Below are 13,721 nucleotides of genomic sequence, written 5' to 3'. Positions count from 1 at the left end.
GATCACTGATTGTGAGACGCAGCACATGTTCGCTCTCTTTACACAGATGTTGTCCATAGGAGACTCTGGTTGGCTCTTCAACAGTAGGGGAGGCTCGAGCAGCCTGTGCTTATATCCTGAATTGGGCTCTTTACTCTGGCCATAATCATGTAGGCTGCGTTCAGGCAGGAGCCAGCCTCATCCTCACACTGATCTCAGATCGTATGAGGAGTAGGGATGGCCGGGGGACGCAGAGGACTGGTGGCCCCTCAGAACACTTTTCTGGAGAATATAGTCCGCCGCTCTAATGGTGAGAAAAGCCTTTCACAATTTCTAACTTGTGAAATAATTTATTCTGCAGCATTACAATCAACTCACTCCATGTGCTTTAGCTGTGCCTTTGGGGTTGATCATAACCTCACATATAACCCTTCAGTTCTCTGGGTTTCATATATCTGTTGTATTCCAATGATTGCTTTCATATGTTTTATATGGCATTTCATGCATTAAATGATCTATTTATTGAGACTGTTGTGCTTCTGTATGTATAAATACATACTCTGTATGTATATTGTATGCAATTTTAAGTTTTAGGGTTGATTAATTTGGGAATAAAGAAAAAAATCTAAATCCTTTTGATAAGTTTTTTAAAAGGTGCTTGTTTTTTGCTGTAACTCACTTTTTCCTTTCAACTTTTCAGTTTGGACATTTTCTCATAGACAGACAGGTATACAGCTCATGCTTGAATGTGATTCAGTCCCATCCATCACTATGTGGTTCTGTTTCTGTCATTGTTTGCTTTGTCATCTGTAGTTTGTAGATCTAGATCAGTAGAAGTGATTTCTATCATGGCTTAATTGCTTCTCTGCATATTGTATTTCTGCATATATGTGCTCAGGATATTACAGTTACATAATCAAGGGAATTTGTGGGAGGCTTCAATACTCTAACAATAAGGTCAACATTTGTGTTAATAGAGATCTATGTTCTGCACTGAAGATAAATAATACTGAAAACCGATAAGCTATATTCTATAATTGTGCCTGCTGGTGAATAGGATAAAAAATCACTCTTTTACCCTGGGTTAAAGTAATTGAGTTTTGTTCTTTTACACTGTTCATACATTACTGTGATTAGTTATCGGTCCTTGGTAGATTTTACACTGTAAACATGTAAACCCTTGATTTATTATTCTAATTAGCAACAGAATTGATTATTGAAAACTGTTTCAAAGGCATCTTCACAATGCCAGGTAACAAACTGGCTGTTGCTATTTTAAATTTTATAATATGATAAAATTAACACTAAATGAAACACTGTGGCTGTAGAAAGCCCTTGGATATTTAATTGGCTGTCTATTGGTAAACATCAACATCCTAGCTCTAGATTGTTTAGTTTTACACTGAAAATTTAGCGTTATGAAATGTTGTTAAAATCGGGGTTTAAGGTGCTCTAAACAATTATAAAAAAAAATAAATAAAAAAAATCAGATATCATAGTGCTTGACATATAGACAGATTAATACAAACCATATATTTTCTAAGAAAGTGTCCAATGTCGATGACTTTATACACATTTAATAGGGGCTGTTCACACTGGACATGTAGTATTAAAAAAAATAAAAAAAAATCGAAAATTGAAAGAACACATTTTCAAAATCAAAGCACATCACATATAGGGTTGGAAAACCCTCTAGAAAGCACTTTCTCAGAGGTTCTCTCAGAAATACTCACTGTTTGGCTGGTTTCACTTCAGCAGCTGGTAAATGCTGTAACTACAAGATTATGGAAATACAGTATTTCCTAATACAGTGGATGTTACAGTTTTTCTCAATTGCTTTGGCACATTTTTCGAAACAGTCTTAACATTCTCTAAACTGTGAATCCAAATGTCACAACTGTTTGCTGGAACTTTATTGCATGTCTGCAAAATGTAGTTACTCACCCAAAACATTTCATTCATGCTTCAAAACCTAGTTATCGTGTCGGTAATTTGGCCAAGGCCACCAAAATATAAAGTATTTTTGTCATCGTGTGAGCCACACTGGTCAAAATGTTTAGTTGTTTTTTCACCATGACAGTCAACCATGGAAATTAAGGTTTTATTTTAAAAAAATCTGATATTTGTTGAGAAGAGTCAATAGTACATAGAAAAAAAGCATGTGCACATTTGTATTTATACAGTACATGTATTCTTGTACGAATGTATTACATGTAAAGTAGTGTGAAGTGTAACAGTGCACTCTGTTACAGTAGTATTACCTGATGTAAACTATGGCAACAGTTTGGATGACAGTTACTGTACTGAAGTGCAGAAGGCTGCACTTCTTATGTATGCCATATTTCCTTTCAAAAGTACACATTTACACTTTACTGTATGTGGGATATTGATTGAAAGAGACTGTTTCAAAATGTTTGAATTATTGAGGATATGGTCAATCTCCCAATTTTTAGCTGCACCCTTCAGCCATTGTAAGGCCACGATTGATAACATTATTTAACCTGAGATTAATAAAGACAATCACCAACACAATGGCTTACTATGTGTTAAAGTAACGAGCCCAAAAAGTTACTAGATGATGTGGAGGTTGAACAAGTAGTTTTGAAAATTTAATTTCTGTTCTGAGAAATGCACCAAAGCGACTGAGAAAAACTGTAAAATAATTTATACTTGATCACTTTCCGTTATCTGTCGTCACAGCTCAGAATAATAGATAGCTGAAGGTTTTGGGACTGCGCACTTCTTGTGGTGCCATCAGACAATCACCATTGTCATGACTGTCATGATGGCATCTACAAGAGGGCTAAGCTAACCAAAGGTAATAGCCAAATTAAAACAGTTTACATCTCCTTTAACCTGACATTAATAAAGACAATCACCAACACAATGGCTTACTATGTGTTAAAGTAACGAGCCCAAAAAGTATCGCAAATAGTTTACAGTTGTTTCCACAATTCACCCATGGAATTATTTCTTTCTTTCAAGAGTAAAGGTGTGGTCACATTTACTCCTGTTCAGTGATTTTTGTGGGCGAAATCCAGTCATTTCAATAGGAATCAACATGGTCGCGAATGTTGCATGAGGGGGAAAGTTTTCCCCAAAGATGTCAAATTGATTACGTGAATTCGCTGTGTTGACCAACAGAAAGCTAGGCCTATACTTAATTTCATAGTGACTTCTGTTTGAGCCGTGATTGAGCCACTGCTACTCTAGTAATGGACGATGAATCTTTTTTGCCCTTAGAAATTTCACTATTGTGATTGCACCTTAAGGCTAATGTGGGAGTTAGGTTTTCTTGCATCAGAATGAAAAATGATGTTTCATTACTTTCTGGCAGACACCAATTTTGTTTTGGGGAATGCCCAAATACTGGATTGGCCTATTGTCTACAGCAATGATGGATTCTGCAAGCTGTCTGGATACCATCGTGCTGAAGTCATGCAGAAGAGCAGCACATGCAGGTTCTTTCCTTTTTTCTTCTTTATATATATGTTATATTAGTCTCAATGAACAAATCAGGACCCCTCAACCATGTAAAGCAGACTCATTGCAACCTCAAGCTGTTAAATCAGTTGATTTGTTAGAGTTTCCCATATGAAAAGGCAACATGGCTCACAGCATGAGTTTATTGTTATAGAGATTCTTGGTTATGTATGCCTCTCTGTCCTTATCTCAGCTTCATGTACGGGGAACTCACTGACAAAGAAACCTGCGAGAAAGTCCGCCAGACCTTTGAGAACTACGAGATGAACTCCTTTGAGATACTCATGTACAAGAAGAACAGTAAGTTTACAATTTGCAGTAATTCGAAAGAGTTCATGCTTATATCTAGAAATTAATAAAAAAATATTGCTGATATTGCAGGGATGCCAGTTTGGTTCTTCATCAAAATTGCTCCAATCCGAAATGAACAGGACAAAGTTGTCCTTTTCCTCTGTACCTTCAGTGATATCACTGCATTCAAGCAGCCTATTGAAGATGACTCATCTAAAGGTTTGATTTGACACACTTCCTGTCACCCCAGATGTTTCATTACATGTAAATTGCATCAGGAAAGTGAAAGTTTCAAAAGATAAGCGTTTGTACCTAAAGGGTCCATACTGGTACCTTAAAGGTACATATTAGTATAAAGTGTATTAGTACCTGAATGTTACACAAGATACCACCCCAGTGACAGCTTTTGTACATTTTTTTTTTTTCTGAGAGTGCATAGACTAATATTTTCATTGTAGACAGAAACCATTTTATAATATTGATTTAATAAACACTGACCTTATATTTCACCTTTATTTTTCTCTATTAATTAAGGCTGGGGTAAGTTTGCTCGTCTGACACGGGCGTTGACAAGCAGCCGTGGTGTTTTACAGCAGCTGGCTCCGACTGTCCACAAAGGCGAGAACGTCCACAAGCACTTCCGTCTGGCCGAGGTAAATAAACGTGTTTGTGTGTGTGGCTACATGTGTGTCTGTGTGTTCAAGCACTTTCATCAAAGGACCGCTCTATCCATTTATACTTGAGCATTCTCGACATTGCCAAGAGTGTCTGCTGTAATCCCAGAAGCCCTGTCCTGAGATAAATCTCCAACATGCGCGGCTGCTGTTCATGTAACACACTCCACATGAACAGCTCCCTTTATTTTCTACATTGGCTCCAAAACCCTTCCTGAGCACATTCAGATTCTGAAGAAGCAGTGGCTAACATTATAATAGTTTGATAAGATGATACAGCCTCCTGTGTGGCAATAAAAAAAAGGTTCTTGTTCCTAAAGCTCAAGTGATAGATCACAGCACATAAGTTTTATTACTAGGGAATCTAGGAGTCCTTCAGTTAATTTTGTACGGATTTTGACTTGCAAGAAATGATTATGAAGCAGAGGTGTACTTTAGTTACATTTTAGTAGACTACAATATTTTTTACATGTATGCGTAAAGTTGAATTGGCTAGCATACTGCTATTATTACCTACTGCATGCAAATTATAGTTGCTCTTCACATCAGAATCTGGGGCGAATTCATTAATTCATTGTACGACTTCTGCATGCAGTAATTCAACACAAAACAAAAAATAATAAATATGCTTTAGTTTTGATGCAAATGCTTAGCATGTGCATAAAGCTATCGAAAAATCAGTATACTTAATTTCATGGCATGCACTAATGCAGGCATTTAAAATATGCACAATTAAGTTTCTTCTTTGTCTGTTTCTGCGCTGTTTATCTTCACTAAGGTTATCCCTGTAAAGTACACCAGATCATGTTAGTCTGCTGTATCCTCCATGACCTACCAAGATAGAACTTATTTTTTTCACATCAGGATATTAGCAATCGTGTTATACAGTGATGTATACCAGTTATAAAGAGTTGCCAAATGCTTGTGTTGAGTCATCCGTGTCCTAGATTTCATGATTACTGATTAGCAACATAGGGAACTAAGGAGAGGAATAAGACACAGCATTAATGAATTCAGTCTCTTGTTTCAGTTTCTTTTTAGTGTGTTGAAATCATAGGTTTAATCATAGGATTGAACACAATAATTACATAAACAATGTTTGAAATGTAGCAAAAATTATGCAATCATAGTAAAAAGCTGTAAAATGTCCTTTGTATCTGTTAGTTTTAATAAAAAAATCAACCCCTGGGACATATAAATGCTCATAGTTGTAGAAACACCTAGCAACCTGTGAAATGATTGTGTCAATAAACGCCATGATAGAAAACAGGCAAAGATATTGCGGAGACAGTAGTTGAGGAGATGCAGCAATTCTTACATCTGGCTTTTCATTGCATTTTGTTCACTGTGGTTCTGTTGCTTGTTGGAGAAGTATGCACACTTGCACTTGTCTGGCTGGTTGGATTTCAGAAGATTTTTAAATGTATTGCAGTGTCTGAGACTATTAGGTGCACTGTGACTTGGCTATGATCTGGGGCTTTTTGTTGCAGAATTGAAAGGCTGTCTTCTTGTTTGTACTTGGCTTAAGTTCTTTTGGATAGAAAGTGTGTGCATATCTCCATTCCCATGCTGTCATTGTCACAAAAGTGTGGAAACTGTCACATCCTGACAGTCTCTCTGTTCGGAGTTTGTGTTCAAATACATCAGGATGCAGTTTGTTGAAAGATAAAATGTTCTCCTGCTGTCTCCGATAATGTTCATAACTTCTGTTCAGACAGTTATGTCTTCTTCTTATTACCCATCAGGTATTGCAGCTAGGCTCTGACATTCTCCCGCAGTACAAACAAGAAGCTCCAAAAACACCTCCTCATATCATCCTGCACTACTGCACCTTCAAAACTTCCTGGGACTGGGTGATTCTTATCCTCACCTTCTACACAGCCATTATGGTCCCCTACAACGTGTCCTTCAAGACCAAGCAAAACAACGTCACCTGGCTGGTGGTAGACAGCATTGTGGATGTGATTTTCCTGGTGGACATTGTGCTCAACTTCCACACCACCTTTGTTGGACCTGCTGGGGAAGTGATTTCAGACCCAAAGCTCATCCGGATGAACTATGTGAAGACCTGGTTCGTCATTGACCTCCTCTCGTGTCTTCCTTACGACGTCATTAATGCCTTTGAGAACGTTGACGAGGTGAGTTGAATTCTCTACACTGTCATAAGCTTGTCAATGGGTCAATACCTTTAAATCTTCTTGTTAATGTAAAGTCGACATCATTCAAAATGTTTACCTAGAGAAGAACTGGCTATAGGTTCTCGGTGTAGCCTCGGGTCTCCCAAGGTTTATTATTTGTTATCAAGTTACCACCAAAATTGTGTTTTTTGGTTCTTGCCACTGTTGCCTCTTGCTTGCTAAATTGGGGATTAAAGCATTATGTCAAGTCAAGTCAAGACACCTTTATTTCTATCACGGTCGAACAGTACAGACGTGTCAAAGCAGCTTCCCAGTATTAAAACAGGAAAACTTCAGAATCAATTATGGAAACTCAGCTGTAAAGCAGCTCTTTATTTATGAGAGTTCGATGCTGCTATAGTTCAGGTCAAAAACAGTGTAAGGATAAAATGAGAAATGTTCAGTTCAGTACCAGTATTGATGTTGCAAATGCGATTCAGCAGTAAAGCAGCTCTACGCAAGATGATAGTGCCATCTTCTAGCTTAATTCAGTTTTTTCTTTTGTTGTTGACAATAGGAATTGTTGTCTCTCAGTTCCCTGTTTAAGGTAATTAGAGGTGTGCGATATGACCAAAATCTTTCCAATATAAACAATTTTCAACCAAAATCTTTACCACAATAGTAATTTTTTACTACAGTATAGAACGGCATCACAATATAGCACTCTGACAGAAATCAGAGAGCTTATTAATTGATGTTAAAAATGGAAATGAAAGCCATATCCTGTATTTCTTAACATTATGTTTCCATCACCCTGTTTAAATGCACATTTTGAAGTATTGCATCAGAAACAAGTGATGGAAATGCCAAATTTAGAATAAAAATCCTTTAATTCGCAAGTTTTTACGCTCACTTGAGGTGGTTTTGACATATGAAAAAGGGTTATTGCGTATAATGGGAGATGGAAACAAATTTGCCGCATACATTTCTCCATGCACCTCAAAAAAGTCATGTGACTGCGTGATGGGACAACAAAACTTAACTAACCAGTGGACTTATCTCATTTCACAGGATCTGAAATGTTGTTTTGGTCATTCTGAAATGCCCAAGCAAAGTCTGTTGTCAAATTATTACTGTATTACACAACTGCATTCCCAAACAGCAGCATCTTCCTATGAAAGCAATGACCGCATTTATTGTGTTTCGTCTGCTCACTCTGAGGTGCAAGCATTTATTATATATGAAAATTAGCAGTGGCTACTCCTACTTTTCTTAGTGATATTTAGTGCCAGTTTATCAGGAAGTGGTGATTTTGTTCTCTTTGACTCGTTGGGTGGAAGCGGTGCTTATTCGCAATGTTTTATGCAATAGTTTTGCGCACAAGTTAAATTCGCAACTTTGGATGAAATCCTGGCTATTGTCGTTTAAATATATTTTTTTGAATGCTAAACTTTTTGATAACTGCCTGTTTTTCATTTAAGACAAATGATTGCTTTTGATGAATTGATGCTTTTGGAGAATTGTTAACTCTCACTCTTTTTTACACTTTTTTGACAATCAATCATATTTTCATCACCACTTTTTGAGTAATGATTACTCTTGGTTAAAACACAACTGACCAACACAATATAGCACTCTGACAGAAATCAGAGAGCTTATTAATTGATGTTAAAAATGGAAATGAAAGCCATATCCTGTATTTCTTAACATTATGTTTCCATCACCCTGTTTTAATGCACATTTTGAAGTATTGCATCAGAAACAAGTGATGGAAATGCCAAATTTAGAATAAAAATCCTTTAATTCGCAAGTTTTACTGTCTCTAGGTTTTTTTTGCTAACTCTTCTTCTTCTCTAATGAAGTCTTGCCATGCTTTGTGCATGCAGTCATAATCATAAAAGCTGTTCTTAAAACACCAAACAAATGGACTGCTAAAGACATGATTGTCCATTTTGGAAGTCTGACAAGTCACCCATTTCATCCACAGCTTGTACTAAACACTACTGAATACAACTTATACTACACTGATGTACAATGGATACTAGATCTAAATCCAGAGGAACACTCACATAATTGTTACAGTATATATCATAACTATCTTTACTACTACTTTACTATCTGTAAAGCTGCTTTGAAACTGTGTCTAATGCAAAAAGCACTATACAAATAAATTTGACTCGACTCGACATATTGGTATATTAGAGTAATAATGTACCCCTAACATACTAATATGAACATTTTAGGGGTAAATATGGTACAACAATGTCACTGAAGGTACTTCCCCGGTGACAGGATGGTACATCTAAAGATTTTCTTCTGAGAGTGTAAAGTTGCAAGGCTGCTGTTGATATTTAAAAAAAAAAAAGGGGGAATATTGAAGTGGTGTCTGCAAGCCGTGTCTGTCTCAATCTTTCTGCTGAAATTGCATTATTGCCTCACAGTCAGTCTTGATGGCTTTGCCGCACTGAAGCGGTGTTTTCAGGATTGATTTCATCCTAGCATTTCAGGTATTTCCCTCGGGAGATCTGTGAATGAAGCTGGCAGTGATTTTCTGTGAATGATATTGCTACATCATGCATAGATTCTTTAAATCGCTGCGGCTTACCGCAGAAAGAAACCACCACAGTAGACACAGACTTTACATCCTCCTAACATCCATCTGTCATTGGTTCGTAACTTCATGCCCCTCAGAAATCATCATCGTTAATTGCTATGGTCAAGTCAAGTCAAGTCAATATTATTTGTATAGTGCCTTTAACAATGCAAATTGTGTCAAAGCAGCTTTACATCGGCTTGATATAAAGCTGGGTGGCTTTATATCAGCTTTACAGTATTTAGACGGGGAAATAGTTTGTTGAAATAGTGTCATTCTCCTCTGGCCGGACAAAATCAGCAGTTTAAATCTAGACTAAAGCAGAATCAGATTGTTCAAAGGACTCATCTGGTTCCTGTGGTCTTGTCCCGATGGCCGTCTTGGAGACAGGGTCTTCACTGGGGATCAGTCTCTGGGGCTCATCTAGGTGTCCTGGCTGTAGAGGTCATCTCTAGGTGCTGATGCACCATCTGATCTGGATACAGTCTGGATCTGGGTGGCTACGGTGACCTCGGAATAAGAAAGAAACAGACTAATATTAAAGTAGATGCCATTCTTCTAACAATGTAGCAAGTACATCAGGTGTTTTGGGAAGGGTCTTGTTCCCAGCTCCTGTTGACCTAATTAATGCAGCCTAAAAATCCTTTAACGGATTTGAATTATAGAAATGCGATAGTGTATTATGTGTAAGCCAGGTTAAAGAGATGGGTCTTTAACCCTCTGGGCCCTGAGGGTGTTTTGGGGGCCTGGAGAACTTTCGACATGCCCTGACATTTGTGTTTTTTTCAGTTGCTTATATAAATATAAATGGCTAAAGTCTAATAACGCTGTAAACAGCACACACTGGGCTACAATAATATGTTAGCAGCATTTATGTACATGATTGTGTTTTTGAGAAATCAACGTTTATGCGTGATTAGTGAAAAACGAAAATTTTGAAGTCACTGAAATAAGACCATAAAACACATACAGAACATTTGTTCACAATACTTTTGAGAACCAGATCTTGTATCCTAGAATTTTTGCTTCAAAATTATGTGAAAATCATCTTGTTTATTTGCTCACAGAAAACAATACATTGATTTAATTTTTTAAAGACATGTTTTGTGATTGAAAATATGCGCGGGAGTGGTAATGGTCTTGAATATTAAGTGATTTTCACCTGAGAGACAAAGGGCCCTCCCCTAAAGCTGCTAATGGCCCATCAGTGGGACTGTGACTGAGGCAGGTAAGAGAGTGTGAGGAGACTGAAAAAATGGGTTTTTAAATTATTTGTATTTTATTTACAACACAGTATAATCAAAACATACATAATGAAGGTCAAAAGACACATTATTGAGCACACTGATCTAAGCACAGAGATGTGAACAGACTTTGACTCATTCCTACAACAGATTCTGTTCAACAAGTGAAACAAATAAATCATACCTGATATTTACATGTTATTTAAGTGTTACTGCTACTTTCCATGGATTCAAGAAGAAAAAAACATTATCAGTAGTCAAGGATCTTGTTTTACCATAGAATATCAGTGTAGTTGAACTTCTGATGTTGGTGCAGCGCTCTCAGAGGAAAACAGTTGGAAGAGACTGAAAGTCAGCAGGATTCATCATCTGTGGTGCAGGTGTCTGATTCAATAAAATACACACAACCAAAAAAAAGAAAAAACATTTGTGAGCATGTTTATATCAGGAGCATCTGTATATATATATATATATATATATATATATACCGTATATAGGTTTTGTAGCCATAGACTCATGCATGCCTTGTATTATCGTAAAAAAAAAGACATTTTATTTTTGAGTAACTAATTATTGTTTAGCACGCTATTAAAATCTATTTTTGAACAGAGTAGGCTATTAATCATAAACATTTTCTAAACATACTTAGACTCATAGCATTCATCATGTTACAATGTACTCTCATATTACTTTTATTGTTTTATATGGAGCAAGAAAACATACTCGCGCCGTAAGAAATTTAAATATAATGAATTTCCCATTATATTCAAAATGTTTTACTGGATTTCAAACATCTTAGTCAGGAATTATAGTTTGGGGAAAACCCAACTATGATTTTGTAGTCATATAGCCATCCTGAACATCATGTATGATTTTATAGTATAGAGGATATAATTCTGCAGTCATAGACTAAAGCATGCTTTGTACTATAAAAGGATGAACTTTGCACTATAAAAAATATATTTTATATCTGAGAACTTATTGTTATTGTTTAGCACGCTATTAAAATGTATTTGTGAACAGATTATTAATAATAAACATGGTCTAAACTTTCTTAGATGCGTAGCATTCATCGTGTTGTAGTTTGGTAAACACCCAACTAGTAACGTGTTCAAGTTTATGTCACAATAACACGTTAACTAATGCAGAAAGTAAACATTACTTACTCATCAGATCGATCTTCTCTACTTGATGAGCTCTTGTTCTTATTTTGAGGGTAATCCAGCCTTTACTCAGCGCGTCTTCTTCCAGAAACGAACAGTATAGCAGCGATGAACTCTTCACTCCTGACTCTTTGTTTATGTTGGGCGTCTCCAATCGCGCGAGGATCACGTGGTTATTTACATGTGAACACGAGGGGGCGGGATCGCATTAAAAATAATGAGTTAGACTGGACAGACTGAACATGTTGTTGGTTTCATACGGATTACTTCATCACAGAATATTTGTTTTCGATATGAAAGTAGACACTTCAAGCTTTCTGTAGATATAACTTTAATGTCTGTGTGTTGAGTATTCGCTGCGTTACAGTTCATTTTAGAGACGTGTTTCTGAAAACAGTTCGCGGAGACGGAGAAGCGTATACGCGTTTGTCGGGCCAAGAGGGTTAATCTAGATTTAAACTAACAGAGTGTGTCTGTTTCCCAAACAGTGTTAGGTAGATTGTTCCAGAGTTTGGGCGCTAAATAGGAAAACGATCTCCCGCCCGCAGTTGATTTTGATATTCTAGGTATTATCAAATGGCCAGAGTTTTGAGATTGCGGCGGACGTGAAGGACTATAATGCGATAAGAGCTCACTCAAATACTGAGGTGCCAAACCATTCAGGGCTTTATAGGTAATTAGCAAGATCTTAAAATGTATTTACTAAATCCTCACATATATAATTTTTCTCTAAGAAGGAACATAGTTAATTTTTCTATAAGAAGGAACATAGCCCTCAGATAATTGTGTATGTGACGAATAAAACTCTTGAATCTTGAATGATACTACCTTTTCTAATATCTTTGACAGAAAAGGGAGATTCGAGATCGGTCTGTAATTAATTAATTATTTGGGGTCAAGTTGGGTTTTGTTAATGAGAGGCTTAATAACAGCCAGTTTGAAGGTTTTTGGGACGTATCCTAAAGACAATTATGAGTTAATAATATTCAGAAGAGGATCTGTTACTTCTGGAAGCAGCTCTTTTAGGAGCTTAGATGGAACAGTGTCTAAAATACAGGTTGTTTTTAGATTATTTAACAAGTTTATACAATTCTTCATTTCCAGAGAATGAGTGGAATTGTTCCTCAAGGGATCTATAGCATACTATCTAATGTGATACTGTGGCTGACAGCTGCATGGATACAATTTTATCTCTAATAGTTTCGATCTTGGAAGTAAAGTAGTTCATAAAGTCATTACTACTGTGCTGCTGGGTAATGTCTGCACCTGCTGATGTTATATTTTTTGTTAATTTAGCCACTGTATTAAATAAATACTTGGGGTTGTGTTTGTTTTCTTCTAAAAGAGACGTAAAGTAAGCAGATCTAGCAGTTTTTAACGCTTTTCTGTAGGATAGGGTATTTTCCTGCCAAGCAATACGAAATACCTCTAATTTTGTTTTTCTCCAGTTGCACTTCATTTTCCTGGCTGCTCTCTTTAGGGCCCGAGTGTGCTCATTATACCACGGTGTTGGACTCTTTTCCTTAATATTCCTTAAGCGTAAAGGAGCAACCGTATCTAAAGTGCTAGAAAAGTGAGAGTCAATGGTTTCTGTTACATCATCAAGTTGTTCTGAGCTATTGGGTATGCTGAGGAATTGAGATAAGTCAGGAAGATTATTTATAAAGTAGTCTTTTGTGGTAGAAGTGATGGTTCTACCATATTTGTAACAAGGAGTTGGCTTTACAGCTTTAGCTATATGGAATATACACAAAACTAGATAACGATCTGAGATATCATATCTGTGCTGCAATATTTCAATGCCACTGACATCAATTCCATGTGACAGTATTAAATCTAGAGTATGATTTCCACAATGAGTAGGTCCTGAAATGTGTTGTTTAACACCAATAGAGTTCAGAATGTCTATAAATACTGATCCCAATGAATCTCTTTCACTATCAACATGGATATTAAAATCACCAATAATTAGGACTTTATCTGCAGCCAGCACTACCTCAGATAGAAAATCAGCAAATTCTTTAATAAAGTCTGTATGGTGGCCTGTATACAGTAGCCAGTACAAACATCACAGGGGATTTATCATTAACACTTGTTTCTTTGGATAAAGTTATATGAAGCACAACTACTTCAAACTAATTATACTTGAAACCTGACCTCTGAGAAATACTGAAAAT

General features: G+C 36.6%; 1 protein-coding gene across 1 annotated transcript in view; it reads left to right on the top strand.

Moving 5' to 3' along the window:
* Window positions 1-216: 216 nt before the first annotated feature.
* Window positions 217-13,721, top strand: part of LOC306867735 (voltage-gated delayed rectifier potassium channel KCNH1-like) — a gene marked incomplete at both ends in the record, with an annotated part of 63,679 nt that continues 50,174 nt past the window's right edge. Inside the window, 6 exons of the mRNA XM_079413579.1 lie at window positions 217-289; window positions 3,317-3,440; window positions 3,656-3,762; window positions 3,844-3,972; window positions 4,288-4,406; window positions 6,173-6,565. Of these exons, the coding sequence (XP_079269705.1) occupies window positions 217-289; window positions 3,317-3,440; window positions 3,656-3,762; window positions 3,844-3,972; window positions 4,288-4,406; window positions 6,173-6,565 (945 nt within the window). The remainder of the gene's footprint in view (window positions 290-3,316; window positions 3,441-3,655; window positions 3,763-3,843; window positions 3,973-4,287; window positions 4,407-6,172; window positions 6,566-13,721) is intronic.

This window comes from Barbus barbus (genome assembly GCF_936440315.1).
Source record: "Barbus barbus genome assembly, chromosome: 49".
Lineage (NCBI taxonomy): Eukaryota > Metazoa > Chordata > Actinopteri > Cypriniformes > Cyprinidae > Barbus > Barbus barbus.
The sequence above is the reverse complement of the archived record's forward strand: the minus strand, read 5'-3'. Positions and strand labels throughout refer to the sequence as shown.